Source organism: Trachypithecus francoisi, unplaced genomic scaffold (genome assembly GCF_009764315.1).
Source record: "Trachypithecus francoisi isolate TF-2019V2 unplaced genomic scaffold, Tfra_2.0 Contig01676, whole genome shotgun sequence".
Taxonomy (NCBI): Eukaryota; Metazoa; Chordata; class Mammalia; order Primates; family Cercopithecidae; genus Trachypithecus; species Trachypithecus francoisi.
In genome coordinates, this window is record NW_022681448.1 from 1029698 (window position 1) to 1056829 (window position 27132).

The 27132-nt window shown below is 39.5% G+C and overlaps 1 protein-coding gene and 1 non-coding gene across 6 annotated transcripts in view; both read left to right on the plus strand.

The window, feature by feature from the left end:
* Positions 1–27132, plus strand: part of MICU2 (mitochondrial calcium uptake 2) — a 113732-nt gene that overhangs the window by 24257 nt on the left and 62343 nt on the right. For 4 of the 5 annotated variants that reach the window (XM_033196950.1, XM_033196956.1, XM_033196983.1 and 1 more), the window contains exon 2: positions 13848–13989. In XM_033196950.1, coding sequence (XP_033052841.1) covers positions 13848–13989 — 142 coding nt within the window. Of the gene's footprint in view, positions 1–6086; positions 6123–13847; positions 13990–27132 lie in introns of those variants that run through there. The other variant, XM_033196965.1, reaches the window with a different exon arrangement.
* Positions 24772–24874, plus strand: LOC117075205. The gene has a single exon (XR_004433879.1). It is a non-coding gene; the product is annotated as a U6 spliceosomal RNA (small nuclear RNA).

Below are 27132 nucleotides of genomic sequence, written 5' to 3' on the forward strand. Positions count from 1 at the left end.
AGCCACCAAGCCCAGCCCAAAATTAACTGTTAACAAGTAAGTTAGCCAAATTTAACAGGGAGCTATATTACATGCTTAGCTTTGTAAGGTGTTTAATTAGTCAGAGGCAAGTAAATGATTATTTAATCTGTCTTTTGGAAAGGTTTACTGAAGTTAATATTTAAGTCAGTCAAGTGACTACTGAAGCTCTAAGGACACCCCAGCAAGTCAAATCTGTTTTAGGAAAATCTTGTTAACAGTGATCAATACTGAGATTTACATTGAAGAGAGCTAGTACAATATTTATTTTACACACATTTTGTTTTGTTTTCTGAATTGTACAAAGACCAATTCAGAAAAAATACTATCAGTGGAATTTTTTTTAAAAGAAATATAATTTTTTAAGTAAGAAATTCGCAAATCTGCTGAATTCAAACCTTCGTTATTCCATTTACCTGAAAGTTTTAAAATTTTTTGTTCAATTTTTGTTTTGGATAAAATTTCTGTTTGTAGAGCAAAACTCTGTCTCAAAAAAAATCTATTTGTATGCAATCAACATACATTGCAGGGCTTTATAAAAAATAATTCCAGTATTTAAGCAAATTTTGTATAGGGTTGAGGTGGGGCATGAGAGATCTGATGATAGGCAAACTGCTGTCAGTCATGTTCAGCCATGAGCTTTAAGAACCCTCACTGTCAGTTTCCTATAAGCTGGGGAAGCACATGGAGGTGACAGCCATTTGCTGAGTACTGGGATATGGAAGTCTGAATGGGTCACAGAAAATGTGGGAGCAGGGCAAAATACTATATGAATGAATCACTTTTCTACTGCAGTCACAAACTGTAAAATACAGCTACAGACTGCAGCTGTTCCCCAAGAAGGGCTAGAAGGAAGAAGAGAGGGATCCTTTAATCCATCTCCTCTTTGCTTCATACTGTGTCATATATTATAGGATATAATATCCTAAATGTTGTTATCCCTAGTGGTAGCCTCTGTTTATGACTCAGCCCCCCGACAGCACCACTTACTTGAAGGTCTCAGTTTCCAGGAAACCTTTTTGCATGGGTACATAAGATTACTGAAATTAGAGCTCATATCACAGAAGTTCCTTGTTACTGCTCTGCATCTACTTCTCAGCTGCCCAGAAAAGAGAGACCACAGTCAAGATAAATCAAGATACCAGACCTGTTGCTAATTTTCTATTCAGATTTAATTATATAACATTGAAAAATGTTAGTCTGGTGCATATCTCATTGTGAAAAGTAAGAAATGAAAATGTCATGGTTAAGAAATAATGTGTGAAAAATACTTAAATTTTATCCTTGTGGAACATACACATTTGCTAAATGCGTGTTGTTCCTTTCATACTTCTGCTCTAACATCACCTGTTATGCCTTCCCCTCTAGGGAGTGAGTGCCTCCACCCACCATTTTGTTTCTGTAAGATGTCTGGTCATGGGAGACAGGTTTATTAAATAAGGTGATAAGGTTGAGTAGTTGTAGAAAGAGTTCACAAGTAGTATTTTACCTTCTCCTGTGGAGGAAAATAAATTCAATTCTTAAGAAAAATTTAGTTGTAGTTGCCATAAATGAGATTGATGATACCTTGGTGGGAATATTGAGATTTTAAATTAAGGTCTTTTTTTTTTTTTTGAGACAGCGTCTCATTCTTTCACTAAGGCTGGAGTGCAGTGGTGCGATCTCGGCTCACTGGAGCCTTGACCTCCGAGGCTCAAGCGATCCGCCCACCTCCACCTCAGCCTCCGAAGTAGCTGGGACCACACGTGTGAGCCCGCATGACCAGCTAATTTGTGTGTTTTTTTGTAGATACTATGTTTTGCCATGTTGCCCAGGCTGGTCTCGAACTCTTGGGCTCAAGGGATCCTCCTACCTTGGCCTCCCAACATGCTGGGATTACAGGCATGAGCCATCCTACCCGGCCTAGTCTTTTTTTTTTTTAATTCAAAACCTAGTTTAAGCTTTTTTAGTTTAAACTTTTTGTTTCGAACAGAAACAGAAATATATGTAGTTATGGTGTACCTCTTGGAAGGTAGTTATGGAAGAAGCAAAAATGAGTACTCTGTTCAGTTACTTAATCAGGAAAGAGAAAGCACTGGAAGGGAAGATGCTTGTTTCTTTACTCATCAGCATCCCTGACAGTGGCCACTCTTCTCCAGATAGAAATCTATGGGGTTAAAAAAAAAATTATGTGTGTCTGTGTGTCTGTGTGTGTAAGCATATGCCATTTCATCTTACCATCCTCATCTAAAACAAGCCATGCTAGCTTTCTTCCAGTCTCTGGGACAAAGTCTAGACTAGACCATCATAGATCAGACGATATTTCAGAAGCCAGAGAGAGTAGTTCCCAGAGCTTCCAGGTTTCCCAGGAATGACAGTTGTCTCATTGGCTGTCATTTTGTAGAATGTATTGTGAGGAATAGCTTATGCAGTGAATATTTTTAATTTAGTCTGGCAGTATTTTGTTTCATATACAATAAAATCTCCCTAATTTAGAACAAAATGGAAAAGTTGTGTCTAATGAAATGAAAATTTCTGATTGTAAACGTTTCTTTAAGAAGGTGAGATAGTCATCCAGTTACACCACAGAAAGTTCAAAGACAACAGAGCAATTTTATATTTTATCCAGATTATTACAAATTCCAAAATAAGAGCCCCAAATGAATAGGTCTCACTATATTTTGGCTAATGCCGTGTATATATATTGAAAGCTATAGGGAAGGCCCTTTCTTCTTTTCCCACTTTCTTCCTGAGAAATGTGGAGACCAAAGAATGTTAAACAAAGAACAGAGAACTAACTTTTTCCAATAAGTCACTTCATGGATAAAAAGTAGAGACAGAGTGGTGAAGCACCTGTTGCTTTAAAGGCAATAAACTAGTGAAATGTTTTAACAGAAGTCATCAGCTTTCAAAGATCTCTTTTATCCAGTTCACATCACTCATTGCTCTTAATTCCTTTGTCACATTTTTTACTGTATTACAAGTAATCCTTGAAATCCATGGAGCATTTTATATCTAACTAGAACCATGTGGATGGTTCTCATGTGTTCAGTATAGCCCCAAATCCCAGCATTTCTTCTGCTCCTCTTTTTCCATATATTTAGTAGTAGATGCAGGTTTGAGAAGCACATCATGGCAATAGAAGGAATCCATCCCTTCACTCCCACCACTTTCCACCTCAGAAGACTCTAAGTTGCATCTGGGGTAGGGATAGGATGGCAGCCACCAACAGGCCCTCAGCAGCTCTTTGATCTCCACCACTGCATTCCATACCCTTCCTCTCTTCCTGACCAGCTAGTTCCTCAGGCAGCTGCTTCTCCTGCCAGTCCGTCGGTTATTTATATGTAACTGTATACACTGCCAACCGAATAGGTTTGTAGAAGCAACTTAGGAAATCTCTTTCAGATAAAGGTTAAAGTTAATATTTTTTATTCCACTGCTTTTATTTCTCCACATAATATATGAAGGCAATGTGTGCCTTTTCAGAATAATCTTAATTATGTCTAATCCTCCACTGTGTGTGTTTTTTTTTAATAACTCCTTGGACAACAGTTTTTAAACGGTTGAATCCAGCAATCAAGGCATTATGGTTCTAACTTTATTTACATTTTCTGAGAAACTAAAATGGATCAGTTTCCCCTGAGGTTCTCTAGAATTGTTCATACTTAGTATGCTTAAACATAAGGTGGCAGCAGGCCGGGCGCGGTGGCTCACGCCTGTAATCCCAGCACTTTGGGTGGCCAAGGCGGGGGGATCACGAGGTCAGGAGATCCAGACCATCCTGGCTGACACGGTGAAACCCGGTCTCTACTAAAAATACAAAAACTAGCCGGGCGAGGTAGCGGGCGCCTGTAGTCCCAGCTACTCGGGAGGCTGAGGCAGGAGAATGGCGGGAACCCGGGAGGCGGAGCTTGCAGTGAACCGAGATCGCGCCACTCACTCCAGCCTGGGTGACAGAGCGAGACTCCGTCTCAAAAAATAAAAAATAAATAAATAAGGTGGCAGCAAATAGAGTAGCAAATTCAAGTCTTGGTTTCAATAAAGTGTATTTTCCATTATATGTTTTATTTATTTATTTTTTGAGACAGAGTCTCGCTCTGTCGCCCGGGCCGGAGTGAGTGGCGCCATCTCGGCTCACTACAAGCTCCGCCTCCCGGGTTCCCGCCATTCTCCTGCCTCAGCCTCCCGAGTAGCTGGGACTACAGGCGCCGCCACCTCGCCCGGCTAGTTTTTTGTATTTTTTAGTAGAGACGGGGTTTCACCGTGTTAGCCAGGATGGTCTTGATCTCCTGACCTTGTGATCCTCCTGCCTCGGCCTCCCAAAGTGCTGGGATTACAGGCGTGAGCCACCGCGCCCAGCCTATTTGATTTTTTTTTTTTTAATAGCCCACATTTCTGATGTTTTATGTAAGGGACTTGCTATGCATGATGTGGGGGAGCACATAACTGCATGGTAGCCCTAAGAACAATGAAGTCGTTCAGAATTCTGTCTTCTAGTTCCGTTATACCATGCTATTCTCTGAAGGAAGAAACTGGTTTTTAATACTAGTGTTGTCTTACAGTTTGGTTGAAATTTTCAGTATCCAGAAGATCATCTAGAACAAACTTAAAGTGAGAGGTTAGGAACTCACTTCAGCATGCCTGTGTTTACTTCTTTTTGGTTTTCGTGGGGTTTTTTTGTCAAGTAGCAGGAGAAGGAGGGAGGTTTTAAGAACTTCCATTTACTGTTTCTTATCCATTTGTCATAGTAACCTTTTCATTGAGTTAACACTCTCAGGAGGGTACATTGTACTTTTTTATTTTTATTTTTTTAAGAAAACTGTCATAGAGAAAAGGACCTTCCCAGATTTTATTTCCAAGTAGATTCTTAATCTTTTTTATTACTTGGTAGCTCCAACTCAAAGAATCCAAGTGGATTCTTATATAAATTGAGAGTAAAAATCAAAATCCAAAGAAAAAAAATCTTAAAAATTGGCTTATGCAGCAGTTTCTATAATAAATACCTGGAGATTTCAGCTCCCTCTGGTGCTGATAACGTCTGTAACCTTGAAACAATCCTCAATACTTAACAAGGATTTTAGACATGAGCGGCAACATTTTTATGGAAATTTGCATTTTTTTGTTTTTTGAGGCAGAGTCTCACTGTCGCCCGGGCTGCAGTACAGTGGTGCGATCTCGGCTCACTGCAAGCTCCGCCTCCCGGGTTCCCGCCATTCTCCTGCCGTAGCCTCCCGAGTAGCTGGGGCCACAGGCGCCGCCACCACGCCCCGCTAATTTTTTTGTATTTTTATTAAGAGACGGGGTTTCACCATGTTAGCCAGGATGGTCTGGATCTCCTGACCTCGTGATCCGTCCGCCTCGCCCTCCCAAAGTGCTGGGATTACAGGCGTGAGAGCCACCGCACCCAGCCAAGCAATTTACATCTTAAATAAATTGCTTAAAATTATGGTTTGCCTTATGATACTGAGAGGTGAGGCCAGCTGGGCTTCTGGGTCGTGTGGGGACTTGGAAAACTTTTCTGTTTAACTGGAGGGTTGTAAATGCACGCATCAGTGCTCTGTGTCTAGCTAGAGGGATTGTAAATGCACCATACGGCACTCTGTAAAATGGACCAATGAGCAGGACATGGGTGGGCCCAAATAAGGGAATGAAAGCTGGCCGCTGGAGCCAGCAGCAGCAGCCCTTTGGGATCGCATTCAAGGCCGTGGAAGCTTTGTTCTTTAGCTCTTCATAATCAATCTTGCTGCTGTTCATTTTTTGGGTCCCCACCAACTTTAAGAGCTGTAACACTCACCACAAGGGTCGAGGGTCGGGGGCTTCATTCCTGAAGTCAGTGAGACTCCGAACCCACCAGGAGGAGCAAACAGCTCTTCCGGCGCCATCTTTAAGAGCTGTAACACTCAACTCGAGGTCCGCTGCGTGACAGAGAACCCACCAGAAGGAATAAATTCCAGACACAATACTTTTTATCTTTGTAAGGAATTGACTTAGTCCTAGGAGATAATAGTCCAGTTTCTTTTGACACCCTGAAATCCCTAAACTTGTATGTCAGCATACTGAATTGTTACTCATATCGATGCGTTTCCTGAAATTGGTACCTCATTATGACTACGACTAAACTAGTGGTAAGCTCTTTGAAAAGTGTGTGTTAACAGAAAGGTGAAAACATTTGCATCCTGTAGTCTAATTTTATTTGACAGTTAACAGTGTTTGAAAACCCCAAACTGTCTACCTTTATTTTTCTGAAAGAGAATACGTTTCCACTGACAGCTCTGTTTTCAGTTTATGTAGATAGAGCCCTAGTATTTTTATATAACATAGGTTCTATGAAGTACTTTGAATATATAGTAAAATCAGACAGTAATGTTGAATTTATATGGCATCAGGTGGAGTATGAGGCACGTAGTATATGTGAATCTTCCAGGTAGCTAAAATTACCTGTGTAAGCAAGAAAACATTTGTTTTTTATTATTTACATTAAAAACAGCTAGAATGTATTTCATATTTTTCTACATTCTAATATTCTCTAATAATAAATTACTCATGGACAGAAGATCATCACCATGTATAGACCTGGGGCTGTTGATTGCATGTAATAACATTTATTGGGCCCAGGAAATTGCAGCTACGTCTATTATAAAGAAAAATTTGAAATCCCAGAACCCCCAAACTTAAGCCTGGAGGCTGAATCATGCAACAGAATACTCTAGCAAGGTCCTCCTGGAAAGGAAAAAAGCCTTAGGCATGTGGGAAGGCTACCCCACAGACTATTCATAAGGAAATTCTTTGCTAGCCTCCCATAAACAGGGGCATGCCAATTATAACTTTAGATGTACAGTCTAAGTCTAGCTCCTAAAACTAAAGTCTGTTAGATTCCACACTGATAATGTCGACTGCAAATGTATCTCCCCAGGGGAAGAACAAAGAGAGAACTACTACTGCCTTTGTCTCCACTCACCTTACCTTCTGTAAAATATAGATTCACTGGGCACTAACCGAAGTCTCACAGGAATGTAACCATTTGCCTTACCCTTACCTGCCCCTCTTCCTACATGCCTTCCCCCATTTTAAGGAAATGTATAAATGTATAAATACAAAAACTCCTGAAAACCTCCAGAACAACAGCCACAGATGTGTTTGTAGCTTATGTTTTTCCCGGACACAGCCTACAGCTGGCTTAATAAACCTCAATGATGAAAGCTTATGCTGCAGTCACTCATTTCACTTGTCACTGTTTTGTATTATTTTTGTCTCCTGCCTTACCGTCAGGCTGTTAGGTCTGCCTTCTGCCATTAGCGTACTTTAATCTAGCACTTATAATTTAATGTTTTTAATATGGCAGGGTTTTGAAACTAACCAAGTTTATTAGATTGATAGGTAGATTAAGAGTGCTGAATCATGGTATCAAATATCCAATTCTAAATTTCCATATAGGCTCCAGTGTCTTACATATATGGTGGCTATTTTATAGATTAAAAAAAGAAAATGTCAAAATTCATGATGACCTTTGCAGTATTGTATGGCTGCTGTTACTTTCCTCTGTCCATTTTTTGTCACATACCTCATAGATCATCTGCATCATGAATCTGGCTCCCCAAATGTCAGAGCCAACTTTAGCACTTTAGCATAGCTTACTCTACTATTGTTCCCAGTCTTGGCAAACTCCTGCTTATCCTTTAAGATCCAGTTTAAATATCTCCTACTCTGTAATGCCTTCCTTTTTTTTTTCTTTTGAGATGGAGTCTTGCTCTGTTGCTCAGGCTGGAGTGCAATGTCGTGATCTCGGCTTACTGCAAGCTCCGCCTCCCAGGTTCAAGTGATTCTCCTGCCTCAACCTCATGAGTAACTAGGGTTACCGGCGCATGCCACCACACCCAGATAACTTTTGTATTTTTAGTAGAGACGTAGTTTCACCTTAAGTCTACAAGGCAGTTTATTGGCTCTCTGCCTTCTCATAGAATTTATGTATAGTTCTCCTAGAGCGTTTGTTAAAATTATCTATCATAATACTAATAGCTAACCTTCTAGAACATTTAATGTGTACTGGGCACTATGCTGAGTTTTATGTGTATTATTTCATTGAAGGCTCATTAAAAAAAACAACTTTGAGATAGATACTGTTGTTTTTTGCATTTCACAGATCAACTGGGGTAATGTTGCCCAAGTGACAGAGCTAGAATTTAAATCTAGGCAGTTTGAGTCCCCTTTACTCATTTTTCACATGAGTCAGGTGAGGTGCAGAGAGATAATTTGTCCAAGGTCACATACCTAGTGACATAACTAGAATTGGAATCCCAAGCAGTTTGGTTGCAGAGCCAGTACTTTTAACTGTGTATTTGCTATCTAATACTTCCCTTTGTAAACTCCTTAAGAGGGGAGACTTCATAGTATCTGTCTATATATTCCCAGAACAGTGACACAACAGTTTCTTAAATGTTTGAGAATGAATTAATGAACTTTTTCATTGCCTACTATGTAAACAATATTAAGCTAGGTATTTGTATTTGTACTGTTATTAGATGTAATTTTTTTTCTTTCTTTTTTTTTTTTTTTTTTTGGAAGGAGTCTGGCTCTGTCGCCCAGGCTGGAGTACAGTGGTGCGATCTCAATCTCGGCTCACTGCAAACTTCGCCTCCCGGGTTCACGCCATTCTGCCTCAGCCTCCCGAGTAGCTGGGACTACAGCCTCCTGCCACCACGCCCGGCTAATTTTTTTGTATTTTTGGTAGAGACGGGTTTTCACCGTGTTAGCCAGGATGATCTCGATCTCCTGACCTCGTGATCTGCCCGTCTCGGCCTCCCAAAGTGCTGGGATTACAGGCGTGAGCCACCGTGCCCAGCCTAATTCTGATTTTTAAAAAAATTTTAATTTCTATTCTTTTTATAGAGACAGAGGCTCACTACATTGCTCAGGCTGGTCTCAAATAACTTTGATATCTTGACATTTATTATACCTCCTGATCTTCCCCATCCAAACTGATGTGCTAACTGTACTTACTTAAGTCTACAAGCCATTTTCTTTGCCTTAGCTCAGTTTACCAAGCCTAACCTACCACGAATATGCCACAGTGAAAAAGAGACAACAGAGGTTAAATGAGTGCCCAAAGCAACATGGGTTGTTCAGGGAATATGAAAATAGCAGCAACAAAAACAAACAAAAGCATCCTGAAACCTAAGAGGAAAGAGAAACAAAACTGGGAAAAGAGAGAGCACGCATGTATGTTGTCAGGAAAACCACACAGATAGAAGGAAGGAAGAGGTGACGAAAGAAAGGAGAACACAGAGTTAAGAAATAGTTTACATTTTCTGCCAAAGGCTTGTTGTAAACTATGTTTTTAGTTGTTCAGGGTTACTAATAAGGGATAATTTGGCATGCATTACCTTAGGCTATAAATTAGCAGCATTTGGACATTAGCCACTTGTTCCCAGCATTTATCTGAAGTAGTTAATAAGCAAACTAGTTAACCAAACATGGTATGGAACTCAAAAGACCTGACTTCTGGTCCTTTGCACAGAAGTGTTGGACTAGATGATCTCTAAGTCCCTGGTAACTCTTAAAATTCTATGTCGCATGTCGGTTATAGTCCCAATATGTATAAGGCACCAGGCCAAATGCTTTCCACAGTACAGTGAAACAAAGATGAAATTTATGCTTCAAGAGTTTAGTTGAAAAAATAGACAAAAAACAGACAACTTGTTTTTTATTACAGTGCATTCGTGGAAATGATATAATAAGGCACCTTTTTTCTTCTTGGGAACAATATTGTGGTTATTACATTCTTGACCATTAAATCTATCCAGTAAGTCTGAGATTTGATCAGAATTGTTGTAAAAATGAAGTAAAGCAAGCTAAGCCTGACAGATGAATAGAAGGTTAAAAATGGCATTGGCAAATTAATCTTCCAAATTCTATGAAATAAGCATAAATATAGAATGCACATTGATTATATTAGTGATCCTTTAAAATGTACTTTTAAAATTCTACTACTGTATAATAAAGATGACCTAAAAAAAAATCCATGTTGGTTCATCAACTTGGAATTAGAAAGGCTCTGGTAATTTCAGAACAATACTTTTTTTTTTTTTTTCCTTACGTAAATTTTGTTGTAGCAAAGAAACACATTCAGTGTATCCTACTTACTTTAAATTTGATTGAACTAGAGAAGTAACACCTACCATTTAGGAAGTGGACAACAGTTAGCCCAGGAACTAAAGGGTGACTCATTCTAGTTCTGTTCTTGGTTACTTTTCTCTGAAGTTTAGCTTAAATCCTATTCTTTTCAGAAAAACTTTCTCAACTACCATTACCCACACTGCTTTTTCTATTTTCCTAATTTATATTATTCTAACAGGAGGTAGTATAGGATCGTGGTTGAGACAGTGGGGTTGATGTCATACTGCCTATGCTATCACTTACAATCTAGGCAAGCTGGTTACCTTTCACAAGCCTTAAGTGTTTCGGGTGTTTTTGGTTTTTGGTTTTTGGGTTTTTTTTTGGTAAAATGAGGATGACAAAAATGGTGTCTACTATTAAGGGCATTGTGGAGATTGAGTAAGAACAGGTATGTAAAGATACTAGCACCCTGCTGTGCATATACTACATACTTAATGAACGTTAGATACTATAATACAGAGTGTTATATATGAATATATCATCCTACAGTACATTATAATACTACAGAGTCGCCCCCTTGATTCTTATGTGTTCTGCCTCTTCCTAGAGTCTCCTCAAATTAGTAGATGCTCAATTCAGTGTTTTCTTCAGAAAAGGTGGGGCTTAGGATGAAGAGAAAGATTCTGATAGTAGGAGATGGTGACTTGGGGGCTTCCTCTGCATATTTCATAAGGGAAATGGGAGGATTACAGTCTGCCGTGGTGATGATCTCCAGATGATAGTTTTGTACTCTATAGGCAGAGTATGAGAGGTAGTAGAGAGGATTAGGAAAAGGAAAGACATTATTGGTGCCAACAGTGGGAGTTGAAAGGTTTGTGAGTAGTAGAATAGGTTTATTTAGACTATGGAGTAGCCGGAAGGAAAACCTACATGCCAAAATGAAGTGGGGAGATGTTGATAGGGTTGTTGGAAGGTTTTATACCTCACTGTGTACTGGTAGAGGCATGGCAGTCGGACAGATTCAGAGGTCATTTTTATGTAAGTGACCTTCTAAATTCATGGTCTGCAATTCAGTGACGGCCTCAAGCTTGGAAATGAACCTCTGGAAGAAAGCGAGCTTTAGTTTCAATTCCTCTACCTTTTCTTGTTCACTACCGTGGATATTTACCCAAAATTCAAAGGAATGACAGTTCAATCAACCTTTCAACTCAGTAAGGTGGCACTTCCCTGAGTAACTGACTCAAGCCCTTCAAAAATGTTATCCTGTGAGTTACAGGCATATATAAGCATGTAAAAATGGTAACCATAAGATAGAGGAGTCTGTGGGGTCTAATCCTCCTAGAAGAAAACAAAAACAAAAACGGAATTTCTTTGAAAATAGTTTTCATGTCTTGCTGTAAGAGAGTGGGAGGTTAGTGTTTTTACTTTTTGATGAGATTTGATATTAGGATCAGGAAAGAGTAAGATTACTGCAAGGTAAAGGACAATCAGAAGAAACAGAGTTGATGGCTTGTCTTGTTATGGGACCAGTAGAGGACAGGCATAAATGAATAACTGACCTTTTTTAGTTGGTTGAGGTTTGGAAAGAAGAGCTTATTTTTACAAAAAGAATTAAGTTGTTGGTTGAAAACATACATATTATTTTTTACCAGCCATGAACAACTTAGTTATGAGGAAGTTTAAAAGAGCCAACATTCATTTAGAGATGTGAGAACATACTTTTTTTCTGTATAGACTATTGAACTTTTAATCTTGTAATATACTATATATTAACATTAGTAAAGCAGATATAAAAATTCTCTAAACTCACAGCGTACGTGCCCATGTTCACCTTCTTTCAGTTCTCTAACATATGCTGTATTCTTCCTCATATCTAGGACTTGGTGAATGCCATGACATTTACTGAGAATACTCTTACCCACCCTCTCATCCTCATCTCAGCCATATACTTGTAAATTCGTTGCCAGAACGCTTAGTACTTTCTGATAGGAATTAGTTTATCTACCACTGTTTTCCTACAGATATTTAATAACAATTTGTTAAATAAAATGGTATATCTATTGTTACGTATAGATATTTATATTTTACTATGTGTGTATGTAAGTATATTTGCCTCACATATAAAATGTTCAGAAAGTATCAATAAAATTTAGTTTTCTGATTACTGGGATGGTAAGTGTGGACTTATGTAATTAAAACATTCCCCTTGAGTTATTTTTGTAGTAGTCACTTAAGGAAAAAGAGAAGGAAAGGCAAAGGGGAGGTAAGGGTACAGATCATTACAATATTATTGATATTCTCTACATGTGCAATATTCTGGTAGGCACTGACAACACAAAAGATGTGTAAAACTAGCTGCTCAAGGAAGCCTATTGTCTAATTAAGAGAGAAAATTAATACTGGTCAGAGAACTGAAATCAGCCAAAAAGAAGGGCTTTGAACAGCTTTGAATTTGGAGAGATTTAAGCAACTGGAATTCATGTTTTTCCCATTTCAATTCAGATCGGCAGTCACTGAACATTGCCTGTGTGTCAGGGAGAATTATAGAATCAGTATTAAGTGTGAAAAGTAGGTGATATGTCCAGGAAGGATACTGTCATCCAGGTTAGAGCAGTGCATCAGGAAAGCAATCCAGGATGAAAGCCTGCTATTGGATTTCACAGATGATATGTTCTTGTATCAAGGTTCGTGCATTGACATAGGTGCCTGTTAACTGCTGTGTCATCTTCCTCCAGTCTCCCTAGTTCACCATGCCCAGTCATGTGTAGGGAGGATATTGTGGTTGTTAAGAGATTAAAACCCTTTGAGTCAGACCTAGCTTTTTAGCCTGCCTCTGTCATTTACTTTTCAGTTTCTGTACCTACTGCTGTATCTACTGTTCAGAGTTATTGTGAGGATTAACTAAATAATCTATGTGAATACTTAATTAGTATAGTGCCTAATACATAGAAAGTGCTCAGTGAAAAGTTCTTTATAAAGATTTCAGTACTGTCTTCATTAGCATTTAGTCAGGGTCTAAGTCCTGCTGCCTGAAGCGCAGACTCTTCCACTATATTCCTATATATTCCACAATATTTTACCCATCCTTCTTCTTCTGGCTCTTTCTACCCATTGTTCTCTCACATTTCTGAAAGCAAAGCTATTTATCTAATAGGATGTATTTTATCTTTTTGAAAGCACAACTTTACATATTCTGTTGCCTTCCTGACTTTCTTCTGCCACTTTCTTTCCTCAGTCACTCTGGTAACGTTGGCCTTTCTGCTGTTCCTCGACCACACCAAACTTGTTCCCACCTCATGGACTTTGTGCTTGCTTAGAATGCTTTTCTTCCAGAGACCCCCCCCCAGGACACACTGACTCCACTTCGTTTAGTCTTTCTAAATGTTACCTCTTTAGAAAGACCTTCTCTGACTATCGTAAGGTATTACCACCTTATCCCTTTCTTATCCTGCTTTATATTTCTTTGTAGTACTTCTTACTTTTTTACATTATTTTATACATTTATTCTTTAATTGCCATTCTCCCTTTTTGGAATGTCACTTCCCACAAGTTAGTCTAATTCACTGTTGTATCTTCAGTGCAAAGTAGGCACTCAGTTAATATTTGTTAAATGAATGATTTTGAAAGTTTGGAGATTGTCAGATCCAGGCGTGAAAATTGCTTTTTAAAGATTGTCCTAGAAGTGACTGGGAATAACACTGAAAAAAATCTTAAATTGCAATTTGTTTTTCTTTTAGAAAAATGTTGAACATGGACTAATGGGGAAACTGTCTCTTCGTAAGCAGCGCTTCATGCAGTTTTCCTCACTTGAACATGGAGGAGAATATTATATGACACCACGGGACTTCCTCTTCTCGGTGATGTTTGAGCAAATGGAACGTGAGTTGGGTCTTTTTTTAATTAAAAAAAATCTAACTTCAGAGCTGAAAAACCTGTTTTTCAGGATTGATAACAGCTTTTCTTCATTTTAATTATCATCTTTGTACCATGCATTTGCTTATTTAGACTTTTCATTTCTTGTGACACTACTTATACTTTTATATTTATCTTGAAATAGTTGTTTTGTATATAGGTTTCTCTAAAGAGACAGGAAAAATAGTTTAAATTTTAATTGCCACTAAATATGTCATTAGTAATTACTTTATCCATGTTTTAAATTGGGCCAAAAAAAAAAATGAAACTAGATTTGAGAAGTTAGGAGAGCAGTCATAATGTCACAGATAGAAAATCCTGAAAAAAATGAGAAACAAGTTGAAAAACTATAATTACATAATTTTATTTAATAAGCAGCCAACTTACATTTGTTTCAGAATTCAGAAATTCTTAGTTTTATTATCTAAACTAGTCCTCACTTTGCATAGAGTGGATTTGGCCCCATCCTCTGTGCCCGTGTTGAAGAAGTAGTCTATGAAAACTTGTTGGCTTTCTGACACCTTCCTAAATGTACTGGAATACTCGCTATAAATATGCAGCAGCTGAAATGGGTGAGAGCAAGGTGAGCAGTCATAGTATAGATTGAATTCAAAAAGGCTGAGAGAACTTGGGGCAGCATTATAAACATTGAGGGATGACGAACAAAAACAAAATGAGTGATCATGGTGTATTCTAGGGACAGTAAATTCAGTAATCACTGGAATGAAAGGATTACTCTGAGCAGTAGTGAGGGATGAAATTGAAAAACAGATAAGGTCCGGATTATCCAGAAAACTTCAGTGACCCTTTCCAACCACCAGATGAATGGCATTTGGCAGGGATGAATGGCATTGAAGGTTTGTGAGCAGAAAATACGGTGCTAAAAATATGTTTAGGGTTTTGTTTGTTTGAGACGGAGTGTTGCTCTCTCTCCCAGGCTGGAGTGCAGTGGCACTATCTCGGCTCACTGCAACCTCTGCCTCCCAGGTTCAAGCAATTCTCCTGCCTCAGCCTCCTGAGTAACTGGGATTACAGGTGCCCGCCACCATGCCTGGCTAATTTTCGTTTTTGTTTTTTGTTGTTTGTTTTTTGAGACGGAGTCTTGCTCTGTCACCCAGACTGGAGTGCAGTGGTGCGATCTTGGCTCACTGCAACCTCCACCTCTCGGGTTCAAGCAGTTCTCCTGCCTCAGCCTCCCAAGTAGCTGGGATTACAGGCGTGTGCCACCACGCCCAGCTAATTTTTTGTATTTTTTAGTAGAGACGGGGTTTTACCGTGTTTGCCAGGATGGTCTCAAATCTCCTGACCTCGTGATCCGCCCTCCCCGGCCTCCCAAAGTGCTGGGATCACAGGTGTGAGCCACCGCACCTGGCCTTGTATTTTTAGTAGAGACGGAGTTTCACCATGTTGGCCAAGCTGGTCTCAACCTCCTCACCTCAGGTGATCCGCCCCCCTTGGCCTCCCAACATGCTGAGATTGCAGGCATGAGCCACCTCGCCCAGCCTAGGTTATTTTATTACAGCTTTTTTGCAGGGAAGTTTGTGTATATTAGAAACCTTAAAGATATTTACCCACATTAATGCAGTAAGTTCATAATATAAGTAGTCAAAGATATGCAAAAAGATTTCTCTTAAAAAGTAGTTTAGCCTCTGACATGTGAAACACTTGGACATCATGAATTCCTGTTAGATTCATCAGAGAATTGAGGTCACACTTGAGCTGGAAACTGAAGGCAAGCAGGTCCATAGAGTCAGCTTACTGCCAACAGACACCAATAAGAACCCACCACTGGAGCCGGCTTAGGTAGGAATATTTGAAGGGTAATTAATTGCTGGAGTCTCAGTGTGAACTAGCTTGGGAGGTAACAACTACTGAAGAACCAGCCACAGAGAAGCCCATACGCTTTTGTGATTTTTACCTTGCGAAACTCTGCCAGGTTCTCACAGTGAAGATCTAAGAAAAATGCTCTCCCCTCTCCATCACTGGGAGGGAAAAGTAGCCATTTTTAGACACTCCCAGAGTATTTCCTTCTCCTCAAGAAAGGCCAGCACAGAAAAGAAACTTTTTTACTGGAGCCCAGCCAACTTAGGGGAATGGAAATTCCCAAATCTAGCCCCCTCTGGCCTTCTTGTCTCACCATAGGGAGCAGAAAAACAAAAAAACTGAGAACCGCTTTTGAAGGGTGCATCTCTTCACAGTCACACAGTCTGACTAAGAGACTGACAGCTGATCATAGGACTGTGCAATACCTGCCTCCCTTTTCACCTCACCACCACGTCGACAGAGCAGGCCCCCGTACAATAATAAGGCAGGACTGAAAGAACTTACCTCTTAGATTTTATTTAAGGAGAGAAAAGACAACAGGAAAGAGAAAAAAAAAAGGTACCAGAGGAAATTTTAGCCTCTGTCACCTACAACGACAACAAACAGTAAACACAACCAATTCCTACCCAGGTAAACATAAAAGGCCAGTCTACCTCAGTAACTTTTACCAAATGCATCATGCCTGACTTAGAACCAAAAGGCATGTTAAAAAGAAAAAGCACAATCTGGAAAGACAAAGCAAACATCAGTATCAGATTTATATATAGCAGATATTTGGAATTATCAGACCAGGAATTAAAATAACATTAATATGCTAAGGGCTCCAATGGAAAAAGTGCACAGCACTTAATGTAATGTAAACAGAGGCAGAGAAATTCTTAGAACAAACTAAAAGGAAATGCTCAAAATCAAAAATAGTGTTACAGAAATGAAGAATGCCTTTGAAATTAGCCAGGTGTGTTGGCACACACCTATAGTCCTGGCTACTTCGGAGGCTGAGGATCAGTTGAGCCCAGAAGTTTGAGGCTACAGCAAACTATGATTGCACCACTGCACTCCAGCCTGGGTGACAGAGCAATACCCTGACTCAAAAAAAAAATGCATTTGTTGGGCCCATCAGTGTAATGGATCTGGCAGAGAAAAGAATCAGTGAGCTTGAAAATATGTCAGTAGAAAATCCCCGACTTGAAAAGCAAAGAGGACCAAAAAGACTGAGAAAAACAGAATATTCAAAAACCGTGAGTCAGTTACAAACGGTATAACATATAAGTAACAGGAATGCCAGAAAAAAAAGAGGAAAAGAAATATTTGAAATAATAGTGACTGAAAATTTTCCAAAATTATTAACAAATGTCAAGCCATAGATTCAAGAAGTTTACAAAAACACCAAGCAGAATAAATACCAAGAAATGTCTAGTTATATCATATTCAAATTGCAGAAATTTTTTTTTCTTTTTTTTTCTTTTTTTTGAGACAAAGTCTCACTCTATCGCCCAGGCTGGAGTGCAGTGGAGCAATCTCGGCTCACTGCAAGCTCCGCCTCCCGGGTTCACGCCATTCTCCTGCCTCAGCCTTCCCAGTAGCTGGGACTGCAGGCATCCGCTACCACAGCTGGCTAATTTTTTTTATTTTTAGTAGAGACAGGGTTTCACTGTGGTAGCCAGGATGGTCTCAATCTCCTGACCTCGTGATCCGCCCGCCTCAGCCTCCCAAAGTGCTGGGATTACAGGCTTGAGCCACCGCACCTAGCTAGAAAAATTTTAAAGAACAAAAGAAAGAGAAAAAAATCTTGACAGAAGCGAAAGAAGAAAAACACCTTATCTGTAGAAAAACAATGGTAAGAATTATATCCTATTTCTTTTTAAGCAAGAAGAGTGTGGATAAATATTTAAAATTTTGAAAGAAAAATTTACCAATGTAGATTCTGGATCCAGTGAAAATTATCCTTCAAAAGTGAAAAAGAAATACATTCTCAGACAAACCAAATTTGAGAGAATTTGTCACCGGTAGATCTGACTTACAAGAAATGTTCAAAGAAACATTTCTTCTTTGTTTGAAGAAAGATGTTCTTCAAAAAGAAGAAAAATGATATATCAGGAACTTGGCATGAAGAAAGGAAGACAGTTAAGTTAGAAAAGGAATACATGAATATAAAACTAAATCACATTTAAAATACTGATATAATAGATAACAGTTTAATCAAAATAATAACACAATATTGGATGATCAAATTGTATGGATAAGTGAAATGTATGACAGCAATGGTATACGGAACAGGAGGGAGGAATTGGGAATACTTTTGTTATAAGATACTTGTACCACCCATGAAGTGGTATAGTGTTATTTGAAAGTGCACTTAAATTAGTTGCAAATGTATATTGCAAACTTCAGGACCACCACTAAAAAAAATATTTTTAATAAGTAGAATTGACATTCTAAGAGAGGAGAGAAAATCAAGTTATGTAAAATACTCAGCTAAAACCAGAGAAGGCAAAAAAAGAGTAGAAGACAAAAAAATGAAACAAAACTCAAGTGCAATAGTTAGATATGGTAGATATCAATTCAGATATATCAACAGTCAGTGTAGATACGTATTTTATGCATGTTGTTTATAAGAAACCCACTTTAAATGTAAAGATACAGATAGAATAATTGCCAACACTAATCAAAAGAAGGCTGGAGTAGCTATACTGGTTTCAGATAAACCAGATTTAAGAGTGAGGGAAATTATCAGGAATAGAAAGAGGCATTGCATAATGATTTTTTTAAATGGGTGAGTACTCCAGGAAGACATAACTATCTATAATGTATGTATACCTAACAACAGGGCATCAAAGCACATGAGGCAGAAACTGATGGAACTGCAAGGAGAAACAGGTGTGCTCTTGGATGCTGTCATACTTGGAGATTTCAAGAGCCTTCTGTCCTTCATTGACAGATTCAGCAGAAGGAAAACCAATAAGGATATACCTGAATAGAATAGCACCATCAATTAACTGGCTCTAATTGACACTTATAGGATATTTCATCTAATGATAGCAGAATATACATTCTGAAGCTAACCTGGAACCATTCACCAAGATAGACCAGATTTGGGGTCATAAAACACACTTAAAAAATTTACAAGAATAGGAGTCATGCAAAGTATGGTCTTAGACCACAGTAGACTTAAACTAGAAATCAGTAACAGAAAGATAGCTGAAACATCCCAAAATATTTGGAGATTAAATGACACATTTTAAAATAACACATGGGTCAAATAAGGAATCTGAAAAGAAATTTTAAAATGTTTTCAACCAATGAAAGTGACGCTGGCATCTTCAGAAGAGTATTTGGTACCTGGAAGAAAACCCTAGGCAAGAATGATTGAGATAACCTAGTGGAAAATGTAAAAACTTTTAGGACCAGTCAGAGAAAGAACAGTTTTGAATTGAATCAATGTAATATAGTCAGTGGGATAAGCTATATAGCTAACTGGAGTCTAGATGTTGTTACAGGTACTCAAATTGAAAATTTTTACAGAACATTCTGCTACTTAGATATTTCTACAAACATAATTGGGCCTGTTGGCCTAGTTCGTAACCCCTAATCTATAAATTGAGTGTAATTGCCATAATCCCAATGGGGTAGGTAAATGTGTGCTCACACATGTATGCACACGTGTGTGTGTATGTTCATGTTTTTTGACAAGCTGATTTGAAAACTTATATGGAAAAACACGGGGCCTGAATTAGCAAACACATTCTGAAAGAAGGAAAAAAATGGGGAAGTTACTCTTTCAAATAATGAGCGTTATCATAAAACCTCAGTAATCAAATGGCATTGGCATAGGGAGAGACAAACTGACCATTGGAACAGAATAAAGGGCCCAGAAGTGCAATGGAACTTTCATATATGAGAAAGGTGGCATTGTAAATCAGTGGAAAAAGAGGGACTGTTCAACGAATGGTACTAGTACAGTTAGATATGCATGTGGAAAACAAGCAAACATTTTTCAAAGATAATTTTAAAATCTGTCTCCTTAGGTTAGAGAAATCTTCCTTAAATAAGCCACAAAAAGCACTATCACAAAAGATTGATAAAATTCAACCATATTAAAATTAGAACTTCTTTTCTTAGAGAAATTGAAAAGGTAAACCAAAAACTTCCAAAATTTAAGACAATACTTAGGATATGTAGAAAACTACAAATCATAAGAAAAAGACAGTTTAAAAAAAAAAAAAAGGGACAGAAGTAATAAATAGGCATTCACAGAAGAGGAAATGTATACAAAAAATGAACATAAATATATTTACTCTTATTAGTGACTACAATAAGATATAATTTTGTACATATTAGATTAGCAACAATTAAGTTTGTTAATGACAGCGGTAGAAGAGAATGTAGATCAGTAAAGATTTTTATACCCTGTTAGTTGGGCATGCCAGTTGAAACTACTACTTTGGTCTGGGCACGGTGGCTCACCCCTGTAATCCCAGCACTTTGGGAGGCCAAGGCAGGTGGATCACCTGAGGTCAGGAGTTCAAGACCAGCCTGACCAACATGGAGAAACCCTGTCTCTACTAAAAGTTAGCCAGGTATGGTGGTGTGCATCTGTAGTCCCAGCTACTCAGGAGGCTGAAGCAGGAGAATCGCTCGAACCCAGAAGGTTGCCATGAGCCAAGATCCCACCACTGCACTTCAGCCTGGGCAACAGAGCAAGACTCTGTCCAAAAAAAAGAAAGAAAGAAAGAAACTACTACTTTGGAAAACAATTTACAACTGTTTTATAAAGTTAAACATTAGCATAACTTTCGATACACAAATCCCATTCCTATATATACTCTATATGCAACAAGAATATTTGCCCCTGTGCAGTGGGATATATGTATAAGAATGCTTATAGTAGCAGTGTGATATTAGCAAAAAAAGCTGGAAAGAACTCAACTGTCCATTAATAACAGACTGGATAAATAAACTGTGGTACAGTATATTCACACAACGGAATTTTACTGAGTAAAAGTGAACAAACTTAAACAATCGACTTTCATCATGGCAGCGTGAGTAACTCCATTGGCCCACTTCCCACTGAAACTGGTAAAAAATTTTAAGACCTTCCTTCAGAGTCTCTGGAAGTGGTCTTAGAGTCATACAGCACATTAAAAAACATCTGTTTAAGAAGATCTGTAAGAAAAGTGAGAGTCTAGGATGCTTGAACTAAGAACTCCCTCCCTACCCTGTCCCAGTTTGTTGAATGGAAACTTATTCCAAACTGGTGCAGCCAAGAACAGAGTGTTTCCTCTCTCCTCGGTACCCATTCAGAGGGCTTTCTTCCCAGAGAAACAGGATATCAGCATTTCTCATCCTGCCCCCAGCTACTTGTTGCTGAGGCTAGTTCTGGGGAGTGCAGCTGAGAAGTGGGAGCTCCCTTCTCCCACCCAGCCCTCACCTGTGAAATGGAAGCTCCACCTTGGGCTCCGTGCTACTAAGAATACTGGGACCCTGATTGCTCTTGTCTCAACTTGTAAGGCAGGTTCCACACTGAGAGAGGCAAGTCAAGAAGACCTGAAGTTACACCATTGGTCCCACTCCCAGCCCCAGAGCCCAGCCCACAGATTTTGTGGGGTGAGAAGTGGAGGGTGTGGGCAACAGGTAAAACAAATAGCTCCTTATCTCTTCCCAGAGAAACTGACTTCATCATCAACAGAAAACGCAGAAGTTCAAGCCTAAGAGCCACACTCAAAAACAAGCAGAGGTTGTGGTGAAAGGTAATTTGGAGGACACTGACAAATTCAATTAAGATAACAGGCTAAACTGTAGGTTGGCTGCTTTGCGGAAGAGAACTAGGGAAAGAGACAGCTGTAAGGAGCCCTCCTGGGGCCATTACAAATATTAAAAACTGACCATGGAAATTATTCCTTCAAAGGACCCCAAATTAGTAGAGCTTAACATCTTGGTATGGTCAAGAAAAAGGAAACTAGAGTGCTACCCAAATTACTGTCATCCCAGGGTGACTGAAGGCATACCCCAAACGGCCTCCCTGAGGAGCAGTGTCAGAGGCTTAACACTGGGGGCGATAGTCTTCATTAAAACAGTCCAGCTTGGCACTAAACTAAGAGCAAATAAGCAAATAGCAGTAACAGCCCCAGGGAGCGGGGAATTGTTAGTAGTCCTCAGAGTTGCTACAGTGTATTATCTGAAATGTGAGTTTTTATAACAAAATATTGTGAAATATGCAAAGAAACAGGAATATATGGCCCTACTGGACAAAAGCAGGTAACAGAAACTGCTTGTGATTGCAACCAGATATCAGATATACCAGAAAAAGACTTCAGAATAGCCATTGTAAATACATTCAAAGAACTAAAGTAAACCATGATTAAAGATTATAATGTTTCCACTTTTATTATTCATTGGAATGCAATTAAACTATCAGAAGGCATTTAGCTAAATCAAGAATTCAGTAATTTTGCAGGCCAAATAATACATCCTTTATGCATATGCTGTACTTCATCTTCATTTTTCATCATGGATAAGAATAATCTTGGTTGCATTCCTACAGATCATGATGAACAGCAAAATAAGGAAAAACAGGGCCAACCCACTGACCCATGATCTCCATGAAGAAACAGAAAGATACAAAACAATCTAAGATTTATTAGATCCTAAACTGATTTTTACCTGGTATTTATCTTTTTGGATTTTTTGTAAATAATATGCTTTATTAATAGTAGTTAATGAGGCTTATGTAAACCATCTCCCCATGCTCCTTTCAAGTAGACACTCATTCTTCCTGGTTCCATGGTAGGCTTGAGGGAAATCAGTGTCATCCTCAGTCCTCCATTGTGCACTCTAAAAACCATCAAATGTGCTGCTTTGAGACCTAGCTTATCTAGCCAGAATGCCATTTCCCTTCTTACATTCTTTTCTGCTGAATTTCTTTAGCCTTATAGTTCTTTAGTTCTCATTTCCAGTGGCCTTCATTCTTACTCACTTTCCATGTCCATTACCTGGAATTGCTCCAGTTTTAAAATCTCAAATTGCAGAATCCCATTCTCTGGCAACAACTTGCTGTTGTCCCCACCTTACCTATTGTCTAATATCCAATGCACCTATTCTCAGATTTAATAAAAGCTTCTAGTCTCAACTATCCCATTATTCCCAAGCTCTCCACTATTCCAGGGTATTTTTCCTCCCCTGTAGCTACAGGTTTGTCATTTTGTCACTGTTTAATAACTGCTTGCAAATATCTTTCCCCTTTGTTGTTCTTGTCGGACTTAGCCTGCTATCAGCTTTGGGAGAAAATCATGTGATTGTGTAGACCGGAGCCACTAATTTCATAGTCTTCACCTTCACCTAGAGTTTTCAAATCGTTTTACACATGAATTAGCTTTCTCCTATTTCCTTCGTCAGCTCTTCTCAACTCTTGCTTCTTTTTTCAGACTTTTTATCACATCCTTTTTTCACATTTATAATATTATTTCACCTATTTTTAACTGAGCATATTAAGGCCGTAAGCTGGGGAGTTCCTCAGATCACCCCTTCCTGCCCAAGAACTTGCCTGCATGCTTTCTAGCCATTTAAACTGCAGGTCGTGCTCCTGCCCTGCTCAGGCTGATCCCTCCGCCCCTCCTCTAATTCCGTCACTTTTTCTCCCCACTGTCTCATTCTTTAAAACTTCCAAATAGTCTCATGTCTTCACTATCCTGAAAACTCCCTAGACATTAGAGATGTAAATTTAAGAATCTTCAATATATACATACTATTTAAAGCTAAAATACTGGATGAGATCTCAAAAATGAGTTCAGGTAGAAAAGATAAGTCAAAGAACGGAGTGGTGAGTTACACCAATGCTTGGAGGTGGAGGGATGAGGAAAACCAGAGAAGGACCAGCTAAAAGTAGGAAGAAAACCAGGAAAGCAGAGTGTTGTGAAATTTAAGTAAAGAAAGCATTTCGGCCGGGCGCGGTGGCTCACACCTGTAATCCCAGCACTTTGGGAGGCCGAGGTGGGCGGATCACGAGGTCAGGAGTTCGAGACCATCCTGGCTAACACGGTGAAACCCCGTCTCTACTAAAAATACAAAAAAATAGCCGGGCGAGGTGGCGGCGCCTGTAGTCCCGGCTACTCTGGAGGCTGAGGCAGGAGAATGGCGTGAACCCGGGAGGCGGAGCCTGCAGTGAGCCGAGATCGCGCCACTCACTCCAGCCTGGGCGACAGAGCAAGACTCCGTCTCAAAAAAAAAAAAAAGAAAGCATTTGAAGGACGGAGTAATCAACTATGAAAGATGCTGTTGCGAAGCCAAGTCAGATGAGGACTAAGAATTGACCATTGGATTTGGCAATATGTGGGTTACTGGTGACCTTTATAAGAATAGTTTTGGTGCATTGTTGTAAACACGAAAACCTGAGTAGAGTGAGTTTAGGAAAAAAAATGGGGAAAACAAAAAATAAACCCCAGAGTGGCTTGCCGTAAAGAGAAAGAGAGCGATGAAGCAGTAGATGGAGGCGGAAATGCGATTAAGAGGATCTTTTAATGTGTGTTGGTAGATGAGACAGGAAAACGTGGCAGTGCAGGAAGAAGGAAGAATTTCTAAAACAAAGTCCTTGTGAAGACCAGAGGGAAAAGAGTGTGAGAGCACAGTGGAAGCTTGAATTAGGTAGGAGCACAGAGTTCCTTCTTGATAGTGGGAGAAAAGGCATACACACCACATGACAGCTAATGGGAGCTAGTCAAGTTGTTTATCATCTTTCTTTTTTTCTCAGTGAATTAGGAAGCCAGGTCATCAGCTGAGAGTGAAGAGGGGGGAAGGTATTGAGGTTTGCAGAAATAGCCTTATAAAACAGTGAGAGAGTTGATGAATTGAGAAAAACCGTATGATCGACAGTCGCCTTATTAAAGTCCCCACTTGAGGTTATTAATTTTGAAGTTAAGTCTATTAATATGCTTGCTTTGGCAGCACGTATACCAAAATTGGAAAAATACAGAGATGATTAGCATGGCCCCTGTGCAAGGATGACACGTAAATTCATGAAGCATTCCATCTATTTTTTAAAATGCATTAAAAAAAATAAGTCTGTTTAGCATGATTGTGGTGGTTCTTTTTCTCCACTGTGTTCAACTGTAAAAGTGCTAGGATGGAATAGGCAGAGAGTTGGATCTAGCCAGCATTGGGGTTAGCCAGGACCATATGACAAGGTGAAAGAGAGGCAAAAGGGAGTCAGCGTGTACACAAGGGAACAGGTCTGATGGTTGCCCGTGGAAGCTGAGCCAGGTGGCATGTTAGGACATGAGCAGGTGAGAAATAGTGAAAAGGTCGTAGATTCAAATAGATTGTAGGGCCCAATGAGATCAAAGGATAGTTGGAGTCCACACACATAAGTGAAGAACAAAAGAAGAATAAGCATTATTGTATAGTTGAGAGTACAGGTCCTAGAATAGGACAGAAAGTGAGTTTGAGTACTGGCTCCACCACTTAGTAGTATTGTGTCTGTGGGCAAAGTTATATAAGCTCTTAGCCTCAGTTTCCTCATCAGTAAAATGGGAATGCTAATAGTACCTACCTCAAAGTTTTGTTGTTTGTTTTGCTTTGTTTAAGAGATAGGGTCTTGGCCAGGCGCGGTGGCTCAAGCCTGTAATCCCAGCACTTTGGGAGGCCGAGACGGGCGGATCATGAAGTCAGGAGATCGAGACCATCCTGGCTAACCCAGTGAAACCCCGTCTCTACTAAAAAATACAAAAAAACTAGCCGGGCGCAGTGGCGGGCACCTGTAGTCCCAGCTACTCGGGAGGCTGAGGCAGGAGAATGGCGGGAACCCGGGAGGCGGAGCTTGCAGTGAGCTGAGATCGGCCACTGCACTTCAGCCTGGGCGACAGCGAGACTCTGTCTCAAAAAAAAAAAAAAAAGAGAGAGATAGAGTCTTGCTCTATAGTCCAGGCTGGGGTGCAGTAGTGTGATCATAGCTCCCTGCAGCCTCAACCTCCTGGGTTGGAGCAATCCCCGCATCTCAGTCTCCAAAGTAGCTGGGACTACAGGCACATGCCACTGTGCTCAGCTAATTTTTTAATTTTTGTAGAGACAGAGGTTTTGCTTGGTTGCTCAGGCTGGTCTTGAACTCTTGACTTCAAGTGATCCTCCCATCTTGGCCTCCCAAAGCATTGGATTATTCGTGTGAGCCACCGTACCTGGCAGTAAGTATTTTTAAGTGTAATTCAGCCTAAGTTGAAACTGAAAACTGAAAATTAATAAATTTTTGTAGCTTTGGAATACCAAAAGTGCCTGGAATGAGATGATAGAGTGGATTTTGCCTTAAGTCTTTACTAAGTTAAAGCAAGCAGATATTTGTAGCTCTTGTGTGTGCAGCTAGACCTTACAGTCATTGTCGGTAATAATATTTAAGGGAAAACTAAAACGGTGCTACCCCTACCCTTTAAAAATATCTATTCTACCACCTGTTAGACCATGATTTTAGCTTAAATTCCCTGAAGGTTTTTTCACACGTCCACGAGCCTGAGGTCACAACTTAAACATCTGTTAACGTCTTCATAACTAGTCAAGGGTAAGCAAAAATGGGTCACAGAACAGATGCCACTATTAAAGTCCCACTTGAGGTTATTATTATAAAGTTAAAGTAAGTTTGTTCGGCATAGTTGTGGTTGTATTTGTCCACCATGTTCAGTTGCGCGGTTGCTGGGCTGGGAAGAGAGAAGTAAGGCCTTGAGGAAGAGGCCACAGAAGTGTTGCCCTGGGCTGGTTCTGGCTGTTTCGTACTCCAGTATATGGTATGCCCTTATTGAACTTACAATGTGAGATATTTTTGCGAATAAATACGTAAAGAATAAACAGACAAATGAACAGCCAACTCAGACAGCCAAATTCAGATTAACCAGTTGATTGCTCTGAAAGGGTTATAATTAGGGTGACCATAGAATGTATTATGGTGCACATGCCAGAGTTGCTCATGTGACCCCATATCTTTGCAAATTTATCTGGACTTTGAAATTCCACAAATGAATCTTAAATTTGAAAATTAATTGCAGTTGAACTGTGTAGTTTTTGTCTTTGCCACCATGGACTGTAGCTTAATCTGATTTGGGGCTCATCTCTTAATCTCTCTGAGATTGATTACTGCTCCCTAAAACTGAGTATCAATTATCTAATGTGATAATGGAATTTCACAGACTTGCCTGACAGTAAATTCACTTATTTAAAAACTCTCAAGCTTGTCGGCAGGGCGCAGTGGCCCACGCCTGTAATCCCAGCACTTTGGGAGGCGAAGGTGGGTGGATCACGAGGTCAGGAGATCGA